Genomic DNA, 26,991 nt, shown 5'->3' with positions numbered 1-26,991 from the left:
ACCGATTCTGTGCAAATATTATCAATTAAGGAGTTGCTGTGCAAATTCAAGGATAAAATACACAGAGGAGACTCCCTTATATCCTCTTTGTTTTGATGTGAATTAGAGCGTCTCATGTTTTCCCTGAAAGGAGAGTTCATGTTTTCTTGGGTGTTTTTTCGGAGGGGAAGCAAATAGCTGCCCGCGCGAATCAATAAGTGCATGAAAAGAAAAACTCTGTCTGCCCGAACCAAACCTCCTCATATCGTATTCCCCCTTCACTGCAACCCCCCCCTCCCCCCACAGACATCTTCTTCAATCAGGCTGAGAACAGTCCCTCTTTAAGTCAGCCAGCAGGGGTCGAGCTGCTCCCTCTGTGAGCTACAGAGCAAAGGAGAGCAGGGAAAAAAAAAATGGCCACCTAATTTCTTTGCACCTGCAGGGAAAAAAGTCCAAAGGCATGTCGGGGGTTGGGTTGCTGATCCGCCGGCGTCAGTTCTCCACGTTGGCTCTCAGCGCGCGGGGTTTTAGTCTGGGGTGCGGCCGGGCGTCCTGGCTGACCGCCCTCCGCAGGGGCGCCGGGGAGCCCAGCTGAGGGTTGGTGAGGCACAGCGTCTGGGTCTTGATGGCTCGCGGCAGCGCCCTGCTGCAGCTGACGGAGCGCCGCTCCTCGCTGCCCGACGGCGGCCCGAGCTGAGCCTCACAGAGCTCCAGCAGCGACACCGCCTGCTCCTTCAGCGCCAGAGACTTGAACCTGCGGCCGGCCAGGTAGAAGAAAGCCTCCACGAAGGCTTGCAGGCCCATTCCTGTGAAGCAGGAGACTGCTGCATTAGTTTGAAAAAGGAACAAAGACGCAGAAAACAGTCAAAAATAGCATGATGTAGCTTCCCGGAGCCTTTACAGATCGTCTACACACCGATGGGATCAAAATGTCTCTGGGTAAATGATATCAAACACGCCTGACTGTGGCTAGTACTGCGAGCTGCAGGAGCAGCAACCACTACTGGTCCAACTATGGAAGTATTTTTGGTGAAAAAGGCAAACTTTGTGGCTGTGTATCGTGAGCTGTTTTTGTGCTTTATGATGTTTGTATCGGGAGAAAGAATGGACCTTGTGTGATCACAACAGCTGTGATCAAGGCTGCATCTAACGCCCACAACCATTTACCAGTAAAGATGACCTGCAGAGTAATCTATGCAAAGCAGAAAGTTAAATCAGCTAATGAAGATCACAGGGCACGTCAACGTGTGCATGAAGCACCGGCTGCTTTACAACACAGCTCCTCTGTTTACGGTGAGAGTCCTCGGCTAAAAGTCTTTTACTGTGTGTTTACGAGGTGCGCAGGAGTAGAGCTCAGAGCTCAGTACGAAGGAGCAGCTTTTAACAAAAGCAATGGGTTTGATGAAAAAAAAAAAAAAGCATCTGCCTCGGGTTGGAGCTAAGAGCTGGAAAAACACTGAGAATTTTAGTTCTAACAGCTGCACATAAAGCGACGTGGAAACAGCGACTCACTACCAAGAGCTGCAAGTTGTAACCCATAAACCCATATTCTGTCGTCAAGCGTTTGTGTGTTTATCAAAAATCATATCATCACTGTTTTATTTTATCGCACATCACATGTTTAATATGGTGAAGCTCATTTATAAAAACAGAAATTTTGTGTAAATGATTAAAGATGTGGGGAAATATGTATCAAGGCCATATCTTGCTAATATATAACTGCCCCCCAGCAGCTGGATGTTCCAATCCAGTGTGATCATTATGGATTATTACTGAGATCTTTATTGATCAATGCAACTTTTCTTCACAACAAAACTGTATATCCTGATACTATTGTAAAAATGTAATCATCATCCTTTAGTTCAACTCAACCTTAAGACCTCTTTGAAACGGTGGATCATCCCGTCCTTTAAAGCGTCTACATTAAACTTTCAGAGCTGCTCTGTTGCGTACACATTCCTGTGACATACATTAAACGCATGGTTTTGCCTCCGAGAGAGAGAGCGGGTTCAGCAAAAAGCCAGGTTGGCCTGTCCTCTCGGCTCATTAATCCACTCCACTGTCAGCTTCTATTAAAGGGTAGAAGACGAGCAGAGAAGCCGATGCGAGTGTAATGTCATTTTAATTTTAGCACTTTCAGATTTTGCCTTTGGGGGACGGAGGTCTGTTTGATTCAAGGTCAGAGAAAAAGCGAGAAAACAATGAACTGAGTGGAATGTAGACCTCTGGATACCTCAGAGTGTTTTCTACCGGCGTCTCGTAAACGATAAACCCACAGAGAGAAAACAAGTAATGACAGAAGGAGTTTGGGTCATTTTCTGTGGAGCTGAGTGCAAGAAAACATTTGCATATATCTTTAATTTGTCCTTTTCAAACTTCCACCACACTTCTGCCAAACAAAACTAAAGAACTATTTTTAATGCAAAGTTGCCTCTCGGTTCCCACAAATCCTCCAATGCGCACGCTGAAATAACAGAGGCTGACTTGAGTCTCTCTGAATACGTATGAGCTCATTCTAAATTCAGCCCACAATCTCCTCTGTACAGGCCCTTCCATCCCGCTCCATGTGATCTCCATCCATCCGCTCCGCCTCGCAAACATTCCTCGCAAGGTGCAACGAGTGAATAATTCATGGCGGACGGTCTCTCCGCTGTCACACTGTGATCTCGGCTCATTTCAATTACGGGAGCACAGTGTCAGTGAGAATCTGACAAAGAATGACAAGCAATTATCTCCCAGCACATTATTTGCTCTGCGTCTCAAGGATGCCCGGCTCTCTGTCCTTTACATAATGTTTCTTTGTGAGGAGCTTGTTTTGGGGTGTGTGTGTGTGTGTGTGTGTGTGTGGGTGTGTGTGTGTTACCTGCTTCTCGGGAGTCGGACATTGTTCCTGACCAACGACGTGTGATGTCGATGTAGAGGATGTCCACTGAAGCCATGGTGAAATTAGTGTTACTCAGTTTGCAGGTCCTGCAAAGATGCATGAAATCTTATTTTCCAAAAAAAAAAATGGCGACGAAATTTAAAATAATCCAATTGCGGTTAAACTGGGAGTTCAATGTATATTTGAGTGGGAGCAGGCAGCTGAAGAGCCGACATCAGTACCTGATGAAGGTCCGGAAGGCGGTGGGGCCGAGCCGCATGTTGCCCTTGACCCCGAGGAAGCGAATGAAGAGAGCGGCGATCCGCTCCACCAGCCGCAGGTGGTTGAACTGCTTGGCGTACTTTGGGTAGACCTGCTTCAGACACAGGGAGGGCAGGGCTTCGTCCGGGCTGCGCTCCGGGGACTCGGCGTCCGTGGGAATGTCCTGCTCCAGCCCGGCAGGTCTCGACTGGGAGCTTCTGCGACGGAAGCAGCAAACAAAGAGCACACCGGCGTTATATTTCAAAGACAGCCTGCATTAATTAGCAAGCCGAGTGAGATTTACAGACTTGAAGTACGTCTCAATATTTGCTTCTTTGTGCGTGTGGGCTGCGCTAACAGCCTTCAGGCCCTGCAGCACTCAAGTACAAGATCATAAAACCAACCTAGAGAGCTTTTGTCGGCGGAGCTGCAGACAGCGCACCACCTGAGGTGAATAAGTGCACCCAGCTTTTCACTCCAAGCTGTACATAGAGTCGAGCTTGGCAGGAGAAAAGAGGGAAATAATGTTGTTTGAAGGATAATAATTCTTGTCGTTCCCTGTCTTGCAGCCTCCACACAGTCTTTTTGCAGTCAGTGTTTACATTTTCAGCAACATACACTTGAAAAACTTTGAAGTTCTACATTATTTTTTCTAATTTTCTTTTTGGAGACTTAAAGTAAACCCTGAAAAGAAGGAAAGCCTAATGAATAACATTATTCTTCACTTGAGTATACAGCAGTTTAAATCAATCAAAGCGTGCAGTGGCACAGAAACCCATGGTGCATTCAATTGCAAGTCCAGGTGGAAGACAAATTACGCTTTTAAAGGTTGAATTATAGCACTTTAACTGATGCAGAAATAACCACATATAAAAGCACCCATGGTGGTAACTTCAATGGACCAAAAGGATCCTTTATTCAGTCCAATAGATTTCTGCACTAGATTACCACAAAGCAGTTAAGAATGTAGTTAGGAAGACTGGAGAAGGAGCACAACTTGATTTTGGTCTATTTTCAATACTGCTGTAAAAAGCTGTCCACACCCAGACATCAGACCACTGCGAGGCTCGATCAAGTTTGATACTTTTACTCAAGGATCCCGAGAAGATTTCTCATTCAAGTAAAGTTTGATCTATCTTAAGTCTGGTGAGAGCTCATCACATTATCCATTCGGACGGACGGCCATACTGGAATTGTTGGGATTATTAGTTTGTCCCACACATTCAAAGGCATTTTTGAGAGGCTAATTGTTTGTGAAAAGTTGCAACACTTCGCATACACATCAGACCTGCAAGAAATTTCCACGTGCTGGGGGAGAATACACGTGGCCAGCAAAATGGCTCAACAGCGCCACCTGCAAATTTAAGAAAATGAAGCCCTGGTGTCATGTCTCATCTACAGCTACGAAAATCAGCACAAAGGTCTAACAACCCAATATATACAAAAAATATCTCATAGACATGCCGAAAACTCAACAGGAGGTACAACATTTTGAAAAATATGGCAGATTTTTGCCAATCCTGATCCAAATTTACAAATTTTCAAGAGTCAACATGTCCTAGAAGGTAATTCCAAATTACCTCAAATTTGGCCAGTTGATAGAAAAGGTGTTGGTGAGCAAAGGTTATGGAAATCATCTGCAAATATTGACATTTTGCTCGGAACTGCAGTTTGAAATGCCTGAACAGGGTCGGGTCCACCTCAACACTTTACACGTTGCAACAGACTTCCAATCTGATCACAGCTTTAAGGCGATGATGACGACTACCGGGCACAGCGCCACCTGCTGGAAACAGGAAGTATGTAAAAACAGTATGAAAATTCACAGAGCGATCTCAAAAAGGGATTGCTGAGCAAAACTTATGAAAATCCTACGCAAAAGAACGAAGGGTGGCTGGGGCCATGGCACAAAGTTTGACATTTGCCATGAAACCCAAAGTGAAGTAACTGTGCGGTGTGAGAACATGGTCCAAAAGAATTTTGGGTCATTTTACAGAATATTGTGTCAATTACAAAGACTAACCAAACAGCTGTGAGATTAATAAGAGTTATGACTTATGAAGCACAATGCAAAATCTTTGCCACTGTCAGCCCGTCTCATCTTTCTCAGTTGTTGAAACTGAAATAAGTTATATTTGTCCTGGTTTTTTTTTTTTTTTTAACTCCTTACCTATGGACAAAATACAAAAGAGGTGAAGAAGAGAGAACAAGGACGATGGATATCAATTTAAAAACATCAGTTGTAGGTGTGTTTTAATCCTTCCTTCATTCTCTAATGTGTTGAATATACATTTATGATATTTTTAATTCATTTTGAGTTTGATGAAGCGTGATTATTTTCAGGTGTAGCAGTTTAAGATGAACGGAAAATCCGAACCAGAACTAAGGTTCAACTAATCAGTGTCTTCATCAGGAGAACCACATCAGCACTTCCTCAGTCCACATCCAACACAGCGGAAAAACCCAGCAAAGCCAGACTTCGTTGGCGGCCTTGTTTGGTGGTGACGAGTTAAGCCAACAAAAGTCGTGTCACATGTCGGGTCCCCAGTCAGCAGGTTCATCAGCGCAATCTCCGGACAACGCCAAAACCTGACAAATATTCTGCACACCAGAGTCAAGTACTACAACATTACTGCATGGACTGTACTTCGTCTTCGTTCATCGATAGTTTGGAAAGCGGCTTCTTAACAAAAAGCAACACGGCGCTGTAGATATTTCTCTTTCTTTGCAGATGAAGTTGCCCGAGGTCTCATGGACTCTGAGCTGAGGACATGCTGTGAAATCGACTGCTTCCATGTCGACTCTTTCTGGCAGATGGTTAAGCACAAGTTTTCTTTGAAAAAGAAAAAGAAAACTGGCTGACTGAACAGACAAGTTTAGAGATGTTTGCTTGGTGAACTGCATGTTAGATGAATAGAATTTGTGGAGCCCATCTGAGGGTTTTAACTGTGTTTGATGATGCCACCATGACAACAACAGGAGATCAGTCCTTTTCTTTGAGTTTTCTGACATTATCAAGATCAGACTTGGACTGTCCGAGCAACAATTGTTTTGCAGCAGCAGAATTTTCACTTTAAGACCCTCCTGTACAATTACATTTAAAAATTCATTCACAAACATTAAATGCATTCAAACTCATGAATAAATGCATTCATTCATTTTGATATCGGAATATATATTTTAAAATGCAATATCACAATGTAGCCTGGTCAGGCTACAGGTCTCGTCCACATTTATGGAGTTCGTAACAAGTCCAGATCAAGAGTAAACCGTAAGAAAGGAAAAAATAAATAAATATAGCACTACTAATACTGACAAACTCACCATGGTGCCATAAAAAAATCACAATAGTTTATTAAACTTGAGGGGGGAAATAGCTTATTTTCAAGAACCTGCATGTAAGAATGAAATTAATCTAACAATAAGAAGATGACTTATAAAGAAACAAATGCTCGAAACTGCTTTCCAGCATCATAGACGGCTTTGACATCTTACTAACATCCAACTCCACTGAACCGCATTACAAGCTGGCCTTCCTGATTGGTTTACTGAGTCGCCTGGCATCTGATCCTTTCAACCGGCTGATTCAAACATAACATTGGTTTAAACTTTCGGGCAACGACGCCTCAAACATTCAATGATTTTCCAAATTGTTTCAACAGCCGTGCCGGAATTTGGCCTTTAATGTTGCAATAATCAGCCCTGAAGTCCTTGATCTGCATTTTATTTTAGATTCTACTAAAAAAATCTCTATTAATAAATCTCACTACTATTATGATTACTAATGAAATAGCACATCATCTGAAGGGTAAAACTAACTTGTCTAAACATGTAACAGATATCATCTACCTAGTGACAGCCAGTATGGATTTAGGGAAAAAAAGGTCAAAATCACTGGCAATACTAGATTCAACTAAGCATTTCACAAATGCCATCACCCAAATAAAATATACACCAGGATTTAAAATTAGCATTTGAGACCATAGACCACTGAATATTAATTAAAAAAAACTTGACTTATATGGAATCAGGGGGGCAGCTGTGGACTGGATTAGCAGCTATTTGAGTAATAGCTAACAATATGCCCAACTAGGAGACAGCTGCTCATCATGTTTGGACATTGTTCTGGAGTCCCCCAGGGGTCAGTGTTTGGTCCCAAACTATTTATTTTATACATCAATGTCTCAGATGTTTTAAAAACTGTTTTGTTTGCTAATGATACCAAAACATTTGGTTCAGGTCACAATTGTAATGAAGTAGTTCAACTGGTTGATTTAGAAATGAAGAAATTGAAATCATGGTTAGATATGAATAAACTATCATTAAACCTGAGCAAAATTGAAAACATAAAAGTAAGAACTACAAGGAAAAGTGTCAGTGTTTTTATAAATGGGGTGAAACTATGGAACCATCTGAATGACGAGTTGAAACAGAATCAAAAATATTGAGCACTTTTAAAAATGCTATAAGAGATGATATTTGAAAGACAGCTATATAAACACAAACATCAATGAAATGTGTTCCTCTTATTTCTTGCTTAAATATTTATGTATTTTCTTTTAATATCACTTTATTATAATCATTGTTTTGTTATTGGCTGTTCTGTTATACTGTGATTATTATTGCTATTAATATTACTATTATTTGGAAGCAGGTAGTTAACTTCATAACTCAGGCAAAGTGAAGGGGTGGGACTAGATAGGTTTCAATTTCCTCCCACTCCTTTTTTGGAACATGAAAAATAAAATAATATTGATTCATTAATGCTGCTTTCTATATTGTATACTGTGTTTGTCTTTAGTTTATAGAGGGCTATGTTTAAATGTTCATATTAAAAAATACATTAAAGAAAAAAGAAATAAGCTGCAATTATTTGTCTATTTACTTATTGTGTTATTCAAGGCATTAGATGGCACCATTGACAATTGTTTTGCACTCTTGCCTCACAGTGATGAGATGCTGCCTAATTCTCAGGTTAAAACAAAGTTTCACGTGAAAAGAAATTAGAAGCATTTTCTTTTCAGAATAGTTCCATGTTTACATGGCAATGTTTTAAAAATGTCCCTTTACACAGAAAACAGAAATGCTGAAAACAGTGTAGTTTTCCTGTTGGGCCACTAGTGGGTGCTGTTTGAGACCAATAAGAGGAGTCAGAGTACTTTCAAAAAGTTGACTCCAGCTCCAAGCGTTCCTAGGTTAAATAAATTAGAACAATAAATGGGAGACTATCTTTGGATTTTAGACAGTTGACTATATAAAAGACATTTGAAGATATCAATGAACACTTAAAATTTTCCTTACAAAAAAAAGTTGACTATCTAATCGATAAATCCCTTTATCTGAAGCCAACAATTCTTATTTAATTCATTTTAACTTTGTCCTCAATCCCCTCTACAAGCCATCCCATTGTACCTTTCCCTGGAAATGTGATGGCTTCTCATAGAAAATTAATGCAAGCTTTAAGTTGTGTGTGTTTCTGCCCTTGGGGCTGTGTGGGTGTGTACACGCTGTGCTTGACTGGCATCTCCCTCACTCTCAATTTAGCTCCGTTGCACCTGATAGGTCAGCACAAATTGTATCGTTATCGTTCTTATTACTACACGCAGCCCGGTGACCTTAAATAATTCCCAACGTAACGACCTGAGGAAAAGTCTCATCAGGCAGAATGGGAGGAGGAAAAAAGGAAAGAAAAAAAAAAAAAACACCTGTGAGGATGAGCGGCGCTCTCAAATCGACTCCCACCCTCCATGTGTGCGAGTACGAACACGATCACGCAACAAAGGCGCATTCACGTCGAGGAGATACAGTACTGCTGACTTTTATGAGGCAGTTTCTTTCTCCATGAATTAGTAAGCAGTGTGAATGGCACGGAGAGAGAGAACTGCTGAATGTTTAATAGAATCAATCATCCTTCAGCAGCCAGAAGGACACCACCCACATCTATTTAGACAGGACAGGCTCGGCTAAAAACGGACACATCTTCAACAGAGGCTGACAGCCAGACAGACAGTGAGGGGAATGTCTACAAACACTGCAGCAGAGAGCGGGGCGAGCGAGAGAGAGAGCGAGAGAGAGAGAGCGGGGAGGATGATGGAGTCAAAGCAAGAGGGTAAAAGGTGAAGAATGACAGGTTATTAAAAAGACACACAGAGGGCCGCTGCCAAATGTTAGTGGAGTGAGCATGAGACTGACGAGATGTAATTCTCTTGTCATTAACCTGCTTAAAGGCTGTAGAGCTTCTCAAAGTGAACAAAGCTTCAGAAGGTATATAACACTGTCACCAGCCTTGAAAAGAACTAGATGTGTCAACAGAAAGAAATCCAAGCGTCTACAGACCTGCTGTGACTCCACACATCTTTTTCTGGTCGGAACTTTTCATAATTCATACTGTAACACGAATCAGAAATAAAGTAATAAAATCAAGTTTCCAGTCCCGTTCAGTTTCTCAGGTGTTGATTCACAAGCCCACGAGAATCCAGAGCGTGAAATGCAAGTTTCAAGGAGTCAGAAGACAGTGGAAGAGGTCCACGCTCCCAGAGGTCATTCGCCAGGTTTCATCTGCCGCATTTCTCTTTATGCAGATGACGCCTTTGTGATCATGTCCTGTGCCCCTTATTTCAAGTCTACATCCTTATGAATATCAGCTTTTTGTGCTCACACACTAACCTCTCATAATGGCCCATAAATCACCCCAGGAGACATCACACGCGGGATTAATGAGCAGAGTGCGAGCAGTGTCTCAGGCTTGCAGATACCATCATACACGCCTTCTTAAAATTCCACATCTTTTCTCCAAAATGCCACTTTTTCTCCTCTGCTTTGTATTTACTTATCTCCCTTGCATGAGTCCTTTGTCTTCTTTAAATAGCAGCACTTTTTTCTTTTTTTTTTTTGAAATTGTTCTAACTTACTGACAGTCTGCTCAGTTCACACCTTCATTTCACTTCATCCCAACAGCTGAAATTCATACATGGGTGGATTCAGTCTAAACTCCAATGTTCTGAATGACTGAGTCCAATCCATCCCGCTGCAGACCAGCTGTCAGCACACAGCACAGGTCTACTTATTTATTGTTGGACCATCTGCACAGTAAACAGATTACTTAACCTCCCGTAACAATGTTGGGAACATTATGTTTGTGCTTTGAAGGACTATTCGTTAATAATCCTGCTGGAGTAAAATAAAAAAAGTCAACAGTTTAGTCTAATAAAATACTGTCTAAAATCTGGTGAGTTTGGCTCCAGGTACTATGGTTTGACATCCTCCTCTAAACTTTCTTTACAGGTAGGTACGGTAAAGTTAACGCCTCGGAGCAAGACGGTCCCTGGTTCAAATCAAGGCTGTGCATGCTCTCCCTGTCTCTGCATGGGGTTTCGTCAATGTATTCTGGTTTTCTGCAAAAGTCCAAAAACATTCTCCTCTGCTCCAAGTGGTAGCATCAGCTCATACTGGGTACTTTCTCCCTTTTCTTTGATTGTCTGGATGGGTCACCACTCATTGTCCACACTATAGCTGATATAAAACAACAGCAAAACCGTAAAAACCTAAGACAGCTGGACTTTGAAAAGATGCTGTTCTGAAAGTAATAACACAAAAAGCTAAGGAATGATGCCAGCCCTCAGGTTAGACTAGAATCCCCTTGGTGTCCACATTCAGCTGAGCTCAACTTGTCTTCCATCAGTTGAAAAAGCTTCCTCATTAAGCAGACGCAAGCTCAGAGATTGAGATCGAGAGCCTCCTGACCCGTGCAGTTCTCCAGTTGTAAAAGTTGAGAACAGGAAGAACCTGCAGTAAGTGGTGAGGGCGGCAGAGCGCATGATAAACAGAAGGCCGTCTCCCCTCGGCAACATTTACACTGGCCATGTCTTCGGGATGCCACCCAGATTGGACATCAGCTGCTCACCCTGCTGCCCTCTGGAAGGGGATACAAACTCATAAAACATTTAACAGACAGACAAAACCAGACGGCTTCTACCCAGAAGGAGCCACACTCATCAGTAGCTTCTCCTGAAACGCACCAATACCAATCAGCTGTTCGCATATTATTCTATTCGTTTCTGCCAACAGCAGCGAGCTACTGAACAGAACTGTTGTCAAAAATAAACACTTATTCCATGGTATTATTCCACTTCGTTTTGAATACATGAGCAACACCACTCATCAGAAGTCATGTGTTGTAGTTACTGTTACCTGAATATGAAATTTTTACACATTTTACTACAACAAAAACACCATATGTTCCTGAATGAATAATGAGTGCATATTTTCTCTGTGTTCCATTGGCTGATTTGGGTGATGATGACATTTTTCAAGCATATCCAATTGAATGGCTAATTTAATAAGCATTAGCAGTCGCTAGCTGGGAAAAAAACAATGACCTGCTTCCCCTCTCAACTATAACATTTGGAGGCTGCTTGCAATGCAGACCACAATTTTTTCTGCAATCGCAACCTGACTTGAACTTTAAATGTCTGTTCTTTGTTCAGACCACAAGAGAAGCATCACTGCAGTCCACTTGGCCGTGCATACAAACAGTACACAGTGTTTTTCCTGTCCTAAATTGTCTGGGAGAATCAGCTGACAACCATTAATTTTTCAGAGTATCATAGGACGACAATATTTCATGAATGCATGAGAAGTTTTAAAATGTGATTAAAATCCAGCTTAACTGTCTGTACACTGACTGCTCTGTTGAAATTTAAGAGGAGGAAAGCATACCCCGCAGCTTAACCTAGAAATTATTAGGAAAAATTAGATTAAAGGATTAGAAGTCTTCATAGGAAGTGAAAGTCAAATGGAAAAGGACTGAAAACGTGTAAGCATGAAGTAAGTGCTTCAGCTGGGAAGCACAACAAAAGAAGGAACAAATATGAAACGTATTATTAGACGGGGGATTATACCAAGACGTTAGTGGTCACAGGAATAGTCGAGTGGGTATAATGCAGCAGAAAGAGTCCCTCTCACTTGAAGAAGAAGGCAGCTCAAATATCTAATGGAGAGAATAATCGGTGGCGGAGGCGAGAAGACGGAGGGGAGAGAAATTGAGAACGGCAAGAGATGGAGATGGTGAAAGAACAGAAACCATAAATCCTCTTGTCACAAAAGAAAAACAGATTGAGAATTTAAGAAAAAAAAAAAAAAAAAAAAAGGAGGGGGGGGGGGTAAAAACACCAACCCTCGCAGTGGAGGAGATTTATTGCGAGGCACCATGCGGGGCCAGTGAGCCGGAGAGATTGAGCCACTACACTAGTACAGTAATGTGTGAATTTCAACTGCGGCTCAGCTGAATTTAATTTTTCCATTTAACAAGCTTAGAGAGAGCTGTTGAGTGGCGCCGAGCCGGCTCCGGGGAGGGCAGAGTGAGATATCATGTCCTTAGAAGTGGACATGCAGACAAAGAGCGGAGAAGCCAAGGACTGAGGCATATGCATATTTGAGAGAGAGAGAGAGAGAGAGAGAGAGAGAGAGAGAGAGAGAGAGAGAGAGAGAGTGAGTGTGTGTGTGTGTGTGTATTTACATTCTGGATTTCATGCAGCCTGGGTCCATGAGGCGCAGCGTGTCCCTTATCACACCCACTTTGACCCCTTCATCCACGGGACTGGGAACATATTCGAAAACTCCGGGTGCCACCTGAAAAAAAGAAGAAAGTTACTCCAATGGAGTAAATGACGACAATAATGCTGTAATAATAGTGAGGATGAAGTTCATTTTTACCTCCTGCTCATGCTCTATTCTCATACTGGGGTTGGAGTTGACCTCTAATAACACTGGCTTGAGGTTCTTCATCAGCAGAATGTCGAAACCTAAAATCTGACAATCAGAAGAAAAACCTTTAACTTGTTGCAATGTTTTTGTATTTGTGCAAACTTGTTTTCAGTGCTTAAAAGTCACAAAATTAAATTTGAGCAGTCGAGCTGAATATCCTATAACCTTGAATTCTACATCTTAAAAAACTAGTTAAAATAAGTCTTGTTGACTTGATCAGTGTCAATTCAGAACAAATTGTTATCTGAAGTGTGAGTTTTCACAAAGAATGGAGTGATTTCACAAGTTTTCTTTTAAAAGTGCTAGATCAGGTTATGAGGTCAACAGTCATGAGGGACTGTTTTAGTTTAGCTGCTGCAGGTTTAGACTGGTGAGATGATCCGGTCTATTTACCAAACTCCAACTCTGCTGTGCTTTCTGTAAAAGAAAAGATTTTCCTACTAACTGTGTGCTCACACACAGAGTGAATATGTAGTGAGCAGCCTTTTAGGCACGTTGGTAGATTGCACCTCGCAGTTCAGGTTACGGTGACTCTTCTGCAGCACACACAGATCTCGGCTTCACCAACCGGCTTTCGATGTAACAAAGCTCGATAAAAAAAAAAAATGCAAAAAATGCTGAAAGAGCAGCAGGTGCAGAGGTACTCCAAGTGGATTCAAAGCTAGAAAGACGGCTGCAATTGACTGACTGCAAAATCCCTCCCACTGTTGGCGGACATATTTGCCAGTGAGACAACGATGCTGATTGGTGCATGCAGATCTATGCACTTTTTGGAGTTTTGTTTGCACTCTGAGTGCGTTCGTTGGAGGGATTCTCTTGTGCTTCTTCGTTCTTTTCTTTTGTACTCTGATTACCTTTATGGATAAACTATCAAACTATGAAACCTTGTCCAGGCATTATGGAAATCTGAATTGATACCAGCTATTCTCCACCCACCTGGAAGCAGGTGGGTCCTGGTTTGCCAGGCGGTATGTCGGCCTGATAGTACACCCTCAGTTCAGGCACCACAGCAATGACAGTCTTGATAACCAGAGCGATGATGTCCGACCACACCCTCTTGATGTCGACACCTTTCGATGTTAACCTGAACAGCACGCTGGACAGCGTGCGCTTGCTGCCCGTGTTCTGGCTGTCCGAGTGCACAAAGTTGCCGCTGTGGACGTTGAGGGAGTAGTTTGTCAGATGCATGAAGACGTGACTCAAATTCTTCTGGCTTGGCTCCTAAACAATCAAAGCGAAAATTAGGCTATTTGGAGAAACATCAGTGCGACAATGCAGGATTGAAGCTTCAAAGAAAATCAATGAGCATTGTCAGGAGTGTCCCTGGATACCTGGTAGGGCTCCGTGCAAAAACGTGTTAAGCCTTCTTTGGCAATGTAGATCTCCAGCGGCTCCAGGGACTTGATCAGCACGTAGAGGCGGATATCAAATTTCAGCTTGTCGATGAGTAACGGCTTTTGGATGTACTCCTGGACTACAGCCTGTTTGGCATGTGATCCCGCCACGAGCTTCAGGTCGCTGGGGTCACGGATGAGGTAGATACCATCCCCCTGAGAGCCCCCGTCCGGCTTGACAATGAAGGTGGGATTGACGGTGGCATCTTTCTCCTTCACCATACGGATCTGCCACAGAGCAATTTGCTTAAAAACATCAAGTAAAACATTGATCTGAGCTCTAGAAGATGAAAGACGCCAAATTCAAATGCATTCAGAGGACTATAACATAACAATAGGCCCTTGATTAAAACTTTGGATTTTAGAAACAATAACCATTATTGTTGTGTTTGTAAGTTTTCAGAGATGCAAAAACATCATCAAGTCAACACTCTGAGGTACAAATAAAGTCATATCCAGTTTGATTTGGTTAAAGATATTACATAATGCAAATCCTTGAAAGAATCCATGTGAATAAATAATAAAGCAACTGTGAAAAGCATGTGAAACAGTGATATTCGAGTGCCCTCTGCTGGACAAACCATGGAGCTGCTTTCATTTCCTTCCAATACTGATTCCTCATGATGGAAAGTATTCCATAAAACTGTAATTTTCTTCATGTGGCCCGCACTCAATGAACAACATGCTTGTTTTCACTTTCAAATATTCACAGCTAACAAAAATATACCTGTGAGGAAAACTGCTGGTACTCCTGAGGCAGGATCCAGGAGCGGGGATAGAAATCGTACTCCTCTGGGAAAAGCTCCTGCATAGTCCGCACTGCTCGACTCATGTTGATCTTCCTCAGCATTTCAATCATACCTGCAAAATATACAAGGACAATTGTATAAACGGAGCTGCATGAACTTAGAAATTATTTACAGTTTGTTTAGTTCAGCAAGTTGTAGCAGTGGAAATGTAGAAAAGAAAACACGAAGATAAAGCAGCACAACACAAAATATGTCAAACATAATTCGGCGCTGCAGCTTCACACACAGGTACTTCCTGTGACATAATTAACCAATATCAAACAAGGTGGACGACTGTTACAGCTCTGTTGTGATTCAGACTTACAACTTTGCATCACTGAGGCACAAATTGCACAAATGTCTCTTTCAACACAAACCTATTTTACACTTCAGTGCAGGGATGTCAGACTCATTTTAGTTCAGGGGCCACACACAGCCCAATTTCAACTTGAGCAGGCTGCACAGGAAAAATAGTGCCATGGTACCGTAACCTTTGAAGTTAAACCAGTTTTTTTTTTCGTGGCGCATGGCATACGTGATGAAAATGTCTATACTTTGGGAGGTCTTATGTTTGTCATCCCCGGTTTTTATGTATTCTTTTCATAACTACATATATTTACCTGTGTTGATTAGTTTTGAGTAACTACAGAACAAAAACAATCGTTTAGTGCAGTAATAGCGGTCAGCCCAGTTTTTAATTTAAGGCTTTATTTGTATCAAATATCCTGCACTGAAGGATGTCCTTCCAATTCTGCTTTCAATGCATGTCTATGCGGCTTTGCAAGGTGTCACCTCTGCTTTCACCGCAGTGCCGGCTTCAGATATCTGCTCAAATGTCCAGGCTGGTGTAACGCGCATACGGCGTGACTGAAAATGTTAATCAGTGCCGAAACACAACCGCTCTACCATGAGCTGTTGTTACTCTGCGTGTGTGGATGTTTATTTGCACAAGCAATTATGTGATATCTCTCATGGTGGCTTCAACCTGTGTTTTGTGTGTGTGTGTGTGTGTGTGTGTGTGTGTGTGTGTGTGTGTGTGTGTGTGGGGTGGGGGGGGGGGGGGGGGGGGGGGCAAAGCAAGTCAATACTCCCTGTCTGTACTTCCACACGGAGCTTTTTCCCTGCACTTTAATTCTACTCGAGCAACAGCTCAATTCTTGCTTCACTTTAAGACACTAAGTTAACAGCAAATTAAATAAGCTGCACTCTAGCACTAATATTTTAATTTATTTAATAAAATGAAAGTTACAAATGTAAGTACAGTTCTAAAAATCCCGGATGACCGCCAGACGTTGGTGTTGACGGCACTTCGATGTTCCCTTCGCGCGTGCGCAGTTCGAGTATGTATACCAACAAACGTCACTTGTGACCCCTGGGTGACCCAGGAACAACAATAAATTCTGGTATCCAGCCCCAGGTCTGCTTAAACCAAATCTTCTTGCGTGATCAAGAAGATTCTGAGTGACAGAACGCTCTGGCGGTCATCCAGGATTCATAGAACCATAGTTACATTCGTAACTTTCGTTCCATTTCATCCCTCCTCACTGCCAGACGGCAGTGTCGAAAGCACTGAAAGATGTATCCCAACTTAGTCACGAGGAATCCCAGAGACCAACCTGACTGAGGAGCCTCTGAGGAGCCAAGGACCACACCCAGTGGATGGAGAGTGGCGGCGTTTATGCTGTACGACCAAGAAAAAGGTGCCAGTGCTGCCCGGGAGGCAGTGGCACATAAATCATCCAGCGTACTCCCATCAGGGCGGCCTAAGGTGTGGGCACCATTCTGGTGGATTGGCAGCACACACCCAGTAGAAGAGGGTGGTTTGCCACCTGCTAAGAATGGTTGAAAGCTATCCATGGTCCAGTGGGATAAGCACTGCTTGGAGAGAGCAGAGCCACCGTAACAGCCCAAAACTGTTCGGAGAAACGAATGCCCATGGTAACGTTAATAGAGCATCCATGGGTTCTTACTGCGCACAAGAGTTTCGCCCTGTCTCGAGGGGCGATCGATAGGGAGCCATAACAATGGAGCCTGATTTGATTCTGTTAGCCTGAGTAGACTGTAGACGCTACAGCACCCGTGGGTAAAGGGGAACGTTTGGTATTAGAGTGGCACACTGACACACACCATCCAGCATTAAGCGCAGGTCCTATGCTGGGGTGTGTGGGGCTCTCTGGGACAAAGTCTCAGAGCGAGAATGACTACAAGCTTCCGTTGGGTTTTCAACATCTGTTCGTCACAAGTTAACACGGAAACTAATTAATTCGAAACATCAGCAGGCAAAGCGGAGCCCCGATGCACACCCCAGGATGTGCTGCTCGGCGGGGTGGTACTCTGGCCAAGGGAGCGCTTGCTTTTTGAGCAGCGTCTCATGGAGATGTTGGAACATTATTTGATCAGATATCCAGTGCCTTAACATTGAGGAAGTTTTATTATATGCCAGCTGCTGGCCACAAACCAAACACTGGACCTAAAAGAATAAATTACAAATGAGGGATGTTTTTAAAGAAAACAATACTGACAAAACAATACTTTATATATGACATATTGTTGCAACTTGCAACCAAACACTCTAAATGTATTTCAAAGTCTAACATTAAGAATGAACAAAATGTAGGCCTAACACATTTGCTCTAATGCAAACCTTGTTGGGTGAAATAAAATCAAATTGTTCCCAGATGTGACTGTCTGCACACTCCATGTCAAGATGTGACCAAGGTGTAGCCCCGCCCCCTGTGTGACGTCACGGGATCCCAATGCTAGCTAGCTTTATAGCTACAAACAATGGTTTAACTGCTCAATAATCAAAGGAATGACAAAAGATATGAATCACAGTAATGTTTATTGAAAGAGGCAGCACGGACATGAGTACTGTAGCCATGCCAGGCCAAATATACCAGCTTATAATGGCTTGTGACTGTCTGTCTGCACCCTCCATGTCAAGATGTGACCAAGGTGTGGGCCCCGCCCCCTCCGTGACGTCGTGGGATCCCGAAGCTAGCTAGCTTTGCAGTTAAAAAACAATGCTCATACTGCTCAGTAATGAAGCGACTGACAATAGATATGGAGCACAGTGATGTTTATTGAAAGAGTCAGTATGTACATGAGTGCTGTTGCCATGCCAGGCCAATAGTACCAGCATATGATCATGGCTTGTGACCGTCTGTCTGCACACTCCTGTTAAGATGTGACCGAGGTGTGGCCCCGCCCCCTCAGTGACGTTTCGGGACCCCGACGCTACTGTTTCAATCATGCTAATATGAGCGCGCAGCAGCAGCAGAAGCAGCTGGGTGACAGTCACGACCTGACACGTGACATGTTCATGAAACAAGGATAAACAGTCACAAAAGGTAAAATGCTTTGAAACGTTATTGTAAATGTTGTGGAACGGCGTTCACCAGGACAGCTATAGGTTTCAGTCGGCTTTTCCACATCTGCTGTTGCTAGCAGTAACAACGGACGCTGGAGGCATTCGGTCACCAGTTAACATGGTCACAGGTTGATATGGAACACCGGGTCCAACAGCTGTGTGCTCCACTTCAACGAGTGTAAAAAGTGACTAAAATGCTGTGAGGATGATTTCTTTAAATTGTGTCTAAATCAAGAAGATTTAATCTCACTAACTGAACGCTCCAATAATCCTCTCGAATAGTGGAAGAGCGTCATACGCCTGAATGTTTGTTTTCACTCCAACATGGCGGCGACTGCCCAGCGTGCATTGCGAGGCCGGGTGTGTGACGTCAGCCGCAAATACTCTATACAGTGCTTTCAACACCGCCGCCTGGCGGTCAGGAGGGATTAAATAGAACCGCGTCACACAGTGGAGCATATGATCTCCTCAGACCACTAAACTCCAAGAATCCGAAGGAGTCTTTGTATTTGGATTACGTCTTTGTTTGCGTACGTACAAATATGTGGACAAATATGGAGACAAGAAGGTTTCAATTTTGGTTAATATAGAGGGAGAGTAAGTGGGGGCAGGACATGAAAAGCTTTTGCTTCTTCCTACTCCTTTTTGGACATATTAAATGATTTATTTATTTAGTACTTATGAACAATTGTGGTATTATGTACCCTTAAATTGACTGTTTTTTATTTTATTTTTTCAATTGTTTTCTTTGTCGAAATAAACTGAACTGAACAGAACAATAGATAAACCTGAGCACACACCCTTTGTTTCACCACTATCATTCTATATTTTGTGGCAAGCATAATGAACATATCTCTACTAGATTGCCTGGAAAAACCTAAATTCTATGGCTTTAAAAGTGTCCAGACATGTAAGTGGTTCTGATCATTTTCAAACTGGACACTATAATGACTGCATAGACTTGGGCTGTCAAACTCGTTTCAGTTCAGTGGCATATACACCCCAATTTCATCTTGGGTGGGCCAGACCTGTAAAATAGTGCCACATTTTCTTTGTTGTAGTGAAGAGCATGCATGATTAAAAAAAAAAAAAAAATTAAAAAAAAGTATATTTTCACAAAACCAACCTCTGCTCTTCGGATATTTGTTTCTGCTTTCTGGTGACTTTTTTTTTTAATTCTCTGGACATTATACATAATCAGAGAATTATGGCTATGAGAAATACAGAGGACAAATCCTGTTTCCAGCAACAAGATAGTGAATGGCCGTTGGAAGATGATCGGAGAGGCAGGCAGCAAAAATACCTGGGAACTTGTTGACCTGCCCTGAGACGATATTTTCATTGTCGTGGAAGGAAACCCCGTGCCAGTAGATATCACACGCTGCTCGTCTGCCTAAAGGAAACTGAAAAAGACAAGAGGAGGGACAGAGAAAGAGAAGAAGAATTGATATTGTAATTTTTTTTTTTCCTTTTCATGGTCGTTTGCATTTGCAGGCGAGAAAGAAGGTTGAATCTATTAGTGCGTGCTAGTAGAGAGAAAGTGTGAGTGTGTGTGTGTGTGTGTGTGTGCATGTGCCCTTCCGGTGATCCCAGCGTTCAGGGATAATCTTGCCTAAAGATGGCATGTAGTGCGTTGCGTGTGGCGTTGTGATGAGCTGGGAAAGAGAAGAAGTGATACTATAAAAGGATTTAGAGAGAGAGAGAAAATCCTCCTGGCACAAGGCACGGCTTTTGTCCTCTTCACCTCTAACGCCTCGCTTCACAGTCTCTCCAACACTTAACATCTGGCAAAGGTCTGGGGGTGATGTCTAGAGGAAAAAAGTGACTGCTGGTAAACCTGACCTCAGTTTGACAAAAGAATGCAACAACTGAATAATCAGCAGTGAGGGAATGTTCAAACATATTTACGATTGAGACTGGAAAATAAGCTACAGCACAATGTTTAATATACTGCTAATGTGTGGAGATGAATGAGTTTGTAGCTCAATGTATGTGTCCATAATCAGATTTGTGTGTGAGTAATGAGATTTTGTGACCGTAATTAGATTTGTGTGTAATTAGATTAGTGCATACACTGATCTGTGTGTGAGTGAGGGCATTTGTGTGTGTGTGTGTGTGTGTGTGTGTGTGTCTGTGTAAAACCATGCTTGTCTGTGATGGAATGTGTGTGCTTGTATCATAAAGTTTACAGCACACACACTAGTCTGTGTAAGAATTATTTGTGCGTGAGTCTCTCTCACGCACACGCATTTCATTACAGACACTAATATCACATCAGTAAATACACAAATGTCTTCACTTGACTGACACCCCCCTCCCCACACACACACACACACACACACACACACAGCAGTGTACTCACAGATCTCGTCACAAACACACAGTGACAAATACCTCTAACCCTAGTACATCCATCTTAATGCACAAACGATTCAGCTGCTTTAACTTCCCCATTCAAATGCTTCAACGTTCACTTCTTGATTGTTTTTAGAGTCCAAACTCAAACATGAGCCACATTGGGTAATTTTCAGTCTGTTCAACTAAAAAAGTATAGTTGCAAAAAATCCAACTTCTTAAAAACATCTGAAAAGGATTGTTTCATTTTTGCTACCTTATGATCTGAGTGAATAAATTTAACAATTGAATTTAGGTTGAAACAACTTGTTCATCCAAACATTGCACAATCAACACTTTAAAGAGATCACAACACATCAGCACTGAACTGGAAAGGCTTGTATCGTGAACTTCATCTCACCAGGGGACTTGGTGCTGGAAGGTCGGCGGCGTAACGTCACTGGCCTGAATGCCGCTCTGCCAAGTTACAAAATAGACCCCCAGCAGCGGCGCATCTCATTAATGCGTTAGCTTAAGACCGTGTGAAAAAAAGAAAACGCCGCGCCAGTGCCAAGTCCAGCTATAAATACAAGTGGGCATATAACTGTCTTAATGCATCAGGGGCGGGACGTCAAATTTGATGTTTCTGAGGATGACACCCAGAAATAACCTTCTTATTGAAAAGACGGGCTGATACGGGGCTTTCTGGTTGACTGCAGTTTAATTCAAACATCTTTTTTTTTCCCCTCCAAACAGAAGACATTTGCACTCTGCTATGAGGAGTTTCAGAACCCAATCTGAAATGCCACCTGAGTCTATAAGAGGATCCTTATCAAAATACCAAGCTGCCGATTAACTGAACCCTTATTAGTCTAATTTTCTGAAGCTGTCACTCAGACCCTTAGGCTGCCATTCTCTCTGCCTGAAAGAGGACGACAAGCCTATTGGATTAGAAGAGCTTAAGGCTAATCATTTCCCACTGTCAACAGAGTGCCATATGCTGGAAGTCATTGGCCAGATGTCTCTGAGGCTTCTACAGATGTAGAAATGTAATAATCCATTCATCTGTTTGATGGATTCATTTTTAAATCACTGCATTAAGAAAATTCTATATTTAATAATCAATCTTTTCAGACAACGTCAACCACTTGAAAAACAACAATCAATTTCTCACAATTCCTCCTGGTGCAAAACAGTAAAATGACACTCGATTTCATGTTGATATTCTCTTTAGATTTTGTTGGAACAGAATTGAAACATATCTGTTACTGTTTATCCTACAGATCAGACGTGCCGTCGAACCACTTTTACCCAGCAGGCCGAACTTTCCACTGCACAGCTACCCCTCCACAAATCAAATGTTCCACAATCAATACTCATTTTATCATTACCAAACAAGTAGAACAAGGCCAGTGGAGTTTCCTGCGGGTCAAAGATGATGACAAGTACTTTCAGAGTGATACTAGAACTACAGCGCTCTTGTTGGGGGTGCGTGGTGCAGACAAAGCGTGGTAATGTATCGGCCCTCAGGCGATTGTTTGTGACACCCGACCTGGACGGGTTTGAATGTCCCTGCTTGGACGCTGCTGAAAAGTGGAGTCTTTATCCTGTCTCATCCAATTGCCTTTCTTTACTCCTCATGTATTATGGACGTTGCATGAATAATGGCTGACAGCAGGGATTAACTGCATCCCATTGAAAATGGCCAGAAAGTGTTTACGGCTCAGAGAAAGAAAAACTGGATCAATTAGTTCTCTTATAAATGTTTGAAAGTAGTTGTTTGGATTTTTTTTCCCCCCTTTCTTTTAGAAGTACTACCGGCTGAGAACACTCACCATCACTCTAACCATCTGAATTAGGAGAGGTGAAATAGTCATGTTGAGGCTCAGTTGCATAATCACTGACTCAAAAGGTATTATACAATTCAAACTCGAAATCCAATGTTTTTATGTCGTAACTGAGGTTTGGTCTGTGAGTCTGTTTGACTGAAACAAATAACTAGCTGTGAGAAAGTTACATTCTAACCTTCACTGTAGCTGTTTAGATAGTAATGTAAGCTCAATACGGGCCACAGAAATTCACGTGAACTTAACAAAAAGCTGTAACAATTACTCTCTTCATCAGTCGATACATTTTACAAACAATTTCAACCACGTCTGCCCACTTTGTGAAATTTAAATGCCAAAGGTATTATGAAACTGGTGAACCATCACACCTCGTGTAAATATAATCAGTTTATATTAAAAGGGAAATGAAGGAAACAGAAGAGTTGTATCTAAAAAGCATCTGAGAAATACTTTTCTTGCAGATATCAAAAGAGCTGTCTATTTGATTTCTGTCATTAGATGGACGAATTTCCAAACAATTGCTGCTAAGCTGAAAAAATTCAGACTAAGTAGTAAAAATGAAATACTGTTAACGCTTTAAAAAAGCAGCATAAGTGGAAAACTTCAAACCTGGACATTTTTAAAGAGTATTTCAAGTCAATTTTTACCTGAAACTTTTTTTAAAAAAAGTACAAAAATATAACTTCAACACAATTAACTGCCTTTATTTCTTTATAATCTATATGACGTTTACGAAAATCAAATATTTCATGATTTATATCATTGAAATCGTGTCTACATGGGAGATATTTCTGACAAAAATTCTTTAAGATTTTAAAAAAAAGTACCTACTATCTAGTTACTGGTGCAGTAATGAAGACCAAGATGTGCGTTTCAAAAGCAAAGAAGCAAAACACAACAGTGTTTATGTCAATTATAGGAAGTTTAAAACAGAAGTGTCATGCTGTGTTATTTACACAAATTCCAAAAATCAAACACATAACATCACCTATTTTAAAACGACACTAAGGAACTTTTCAACCTTAATAAAACATTTTAACATCTTTTGTGACGATACATCGACTTACAACTAGTTGAATGACCCCTCTGTCACGGCCTGAGGGCGTCAGTATTGCTTTCACTTGGACTAAGCAACTGTGAGGAGGGTGGTAGGAACCCTGCACACTAAAAAACTCCAAATGTGCGGACTGCTTTACGTCCGTGGTCTCCGAGGGGGGAAAAGCGGTACAAAAACAAAGTTACGTTTACCAAAGTTGAACGTTTATTTTCAACATCATGATATAACATTGTTTAGCCACCATTAGATTCATTACCTTGTCGCTATCCATCCTTCACACAGCCACTGGAAGCAAATGTAGGCGAGTTCAGTCCGACAGCATGCGACCGGGAGCAGCATTTTACGACGCCACGCGCCAGTCATCATGGGAACTGTGGTGTTCGTTCAGGCAAAACACTACCGCTTTTGTCCACAGGGGCCGCCAAAATCAACAAAAACTTAAAGTTCCTTTGTGTCGCCAGTGGCAACACATACTTTTACCACCTACTGAGACCATCAGTGTCAGTCCTATAAAAACCTTTCAGAAATCGAGTTCCTCAGACCTCAATTCTCCTGTCAGTAATTTATAAAAATATGCACACCATGCATGTTGACAGACACTGTACATGCTGATTTCTTCATCTTTTCTCTTTCATCTCATATCAACCAGAAACCCTCAAACACTCCGACATCGATGAGGACATTTGGCCTTTGTAATTATTACATTGTGATTCACACCGTGCTCAGTGGTTCTGCCATTGTTTTCCCAATTGCAATGTTTCAGGTTCTACACCTCTCCTAATGTCAACATGTGGCAAGATACTACGCCAGGTTTGTGAGGAGTTAAACTGATGAACGTGAGGCAGCTTGCTACAGTAATTTCTACCACTTTTTAATGATTTTAAATGGTCTTTGAACGGTGTTGTTTATGTGCTGCAGTGCTGAAGATGCAACAACTACCGGCACCAAGGTAACATCAATCCAAGAGAAAGTTTTAGAATTTTGTCCTCAGCTGCATGAAGAAAATACAATCACATGTCTCAGTGTTTAAAAAGTAAAGATATTCTGAGCAGATGCTACTTTAAACACTATCAGATGGATCTTAGAAGGCTCTTAAAGGGCTGTGTCACTTAATGTGATCATCTGAGACAAACAGAAGCCACAGAAGATTACTGATGCTGGATCTGAGTGGATGTAAATAACCACTAACATGGTCCTTAATGGCACTCAGCTGGAAAACACGAGATGGACCTTTCATGAACACACATCCTTGACATTGTGCATAAGCTGGTTGAAGACTGATGCAGAAAGGGGCTGAGGTCAGCGGTCCTTTCTGGATCAGGTCATGGGAGAAAAACTGCAAAATCATGAAATAAGTGAACTGCTGCACACCTCTTTCCACTTCAGCTGCTTGATGCTTATTTTCAGCGCCTCCAGTGAGGTTTTGGCTTTCGAAGTGTCCACTGTCACAGGTCTCCTCTTCTTTGTCACTTTGAATCCGTCGTCACGACGACTTTCTTGGATGTTTTTGGTCGCTTGAATGGTTACATAGTTCCCATTGGGCTCTGATTTGCCCTGCAGGATCTTCCCAGTCCCCTTGATGTGAAGGGCCCGCTCATAGCCCAGTTTGTTCAAGTTTTTCTCAGCATGAGCTGTGACCACAGAGCCTTGCAGTGACAGATCGGGGATGTGCCTGCCACAGGGAGTCTTGTCATCCCTCCCCGGCTTGCTGCGACCTTTCCCTCTGTGTTTACTAGTGGTGGAGGTGCTGGATGCATCTGAGCCGGCTACGGTGGTGCTGGAGGGGTCCGGTGAGACAGAGGCAGAGGGGGAAGACGGAGGCACCTGCTCTTCGGGATCCACACCCTCCTTCTCCGCATCCTCGGCAAAAGCTTTCATCTGCTCGAGCTGAACCGTGACTTTCTCATAACGGTCACTCATCCTCATGTGAAATGCGCTGAGTGACGCCGCCGCTGGGCAGGGCACGGTTCTACCGCAGGCTGCAATAATCCGGCAAAGCTAGCGTTACCCACAGGCGACGAGGTACGCATTGCTGGAGTGAATGGACGATTTAAAGAGTCAAAGCCATTAGCGTCGTGGGTCACGGAGCGTTCACGAGCCGCTTCGGGAGGCTAAACGGGGGGGTCCGAGCTGCCGCGCGACGCGAAGCGGCACTTGTAGCCGACACCGCTAGCTACCCGATGAGAGCTAAAGCTGCCTGTCAAACTTCATTTGGCAACGGTTTCCCTTCAAACTCATGACAGGCGTGTCCTTACCGGTACCGTTATCTAATTTGCGTTGCGATGACCAGGCTTAACGTCGCTGCTGACGGGCTGTGCTCAGTGTATGTGTGTGTACGTGTGTGTGTGTGTGTGTGTGTGTGTGTGTGTAAAGCGGCAGAAGGCAGACCTGCCCATCGCCCAGCCTCCATCTGTTTGAACACAGCTGATGATGCGTTTTATGCTCCTCGTAATATCCACTACTCTAACCCGAGTGTCGGCTGCATGACACATTGTTTATCAACAATAAACAAACCGGGAAGATCATAAACTGTTACTTTCAAAACAATACTAACCAAATACACATCCAAAATTTTTGATCTAACATCAATTAATGGCATTACCTAGAAATAAGAGTTTGACGGCGCTGTTTATTCATTTACCTTGCATATTCTCACAAATTGTAGTACAGATTCCGATTGTCCTTGAAAGCAACTTCATGACGCCATGTATCTGTGGCCATATGTCTGTTTGTTTGAAGAAAACTTTATTGAGAACATTCAAAAACAGGGTTCACAGAGGGTTTATTTTTTTAATTTATGACATGAGAGGGGAAACAGAAGCTGACTAAACAATTATCGATGTATGAATTAAACGTGGGATAGTGGTTTGCATGCCCTCCTTTTAGCAAGAGGGCCCTGGGTTTGAATTCAGATTGTGTTTAGAGATTTTTTTTTTTTCTCTCTGCTGGTCTGTGCTTAATGTCCTCATCCTGTGCAAGAACATGCCTTTGGGTGACTCTCTGCCCAGTGGCGTGAATGTCAGTGTGTTTCACCTCATGATGGACTGGTGACTTGTTGGCTAAAGCAGCATATAAAATGGATTGCTTTAAAACGTGCGAATAATTAGAGGATGCAGGCACAGTCTTGTGAAATTAAATGCAAAAGTAAAAATAAAATAAAATTAAATTAAATAAAAACTTTACCCAAAAATTATTAATGGATCAACATAACTCATTTTACAAAAGCAAGATGGTCATCCTAAAGTTTAGAGCAGGAGTGTCAAGCTCATTATAGTACAGAGGCCATATTCATCCTTCATATGATATTAGCAGGTTGGATTACAAAATAAAGAG

At 42.4% G+C, this 26,991-nt stretch overlaps 1 protein-coding gene across 1 annotated transcript; it reads right to left on the bottom strand.

Moving 5' to 3' along the window:
* Positions 1–356: 356 nt before the first annotated feature.
* ttll11 (tubulin tyrosine ligase-like family, member 11) lies at positions 357–25,974 on the bottom strand. The gene is made up of 10 exons (XM_030085410.1): positions 25,030–25,974; positions 19,724–19,823; positions 14,990–15,123; positions 14,200–14,490; positions 13,805–14,089; positions 12,818–12,913; positions 12,621–12,733; positions 3,085–3,321; positions 2,843–2,949; positions 357–785 (listed from the first exon to the last, which is right to left on the bottom strand). Exons 1-10 carry the CDS (start codon positions 25,582–25,584, stop codon positions 472–474), a joined length of 2,232 nt encoding a protein of 743 aa, XP_029941270.1. The 5' UTR covers positions 25,585–25,974; the 3' UTR covers positions 357–471.
* Positions 25,975–26,991: the final 1,017 nt, after the last annotated feature.

This window comes from Salarias fasciatus (assembly GCF_902148845.1).
Source record: "Salarias fasciatus chromosome 7 unlocalized genomic scaffold, fSalaFa1.1 super_scaffold_4, whole genome shotgun sequence".
Taxonomy (NCBI): domain Eukaryota; kingdom Metazoa; phylum Chordata; class Actinopteri; order Blenniiformes; family Blenniidae; genus Salarias; species Salarias fasciatus.
Note: the sequence above shows the minus strand (reverse complement) of the source record. Positions and strands in the feature narration are given on the sequence as shown.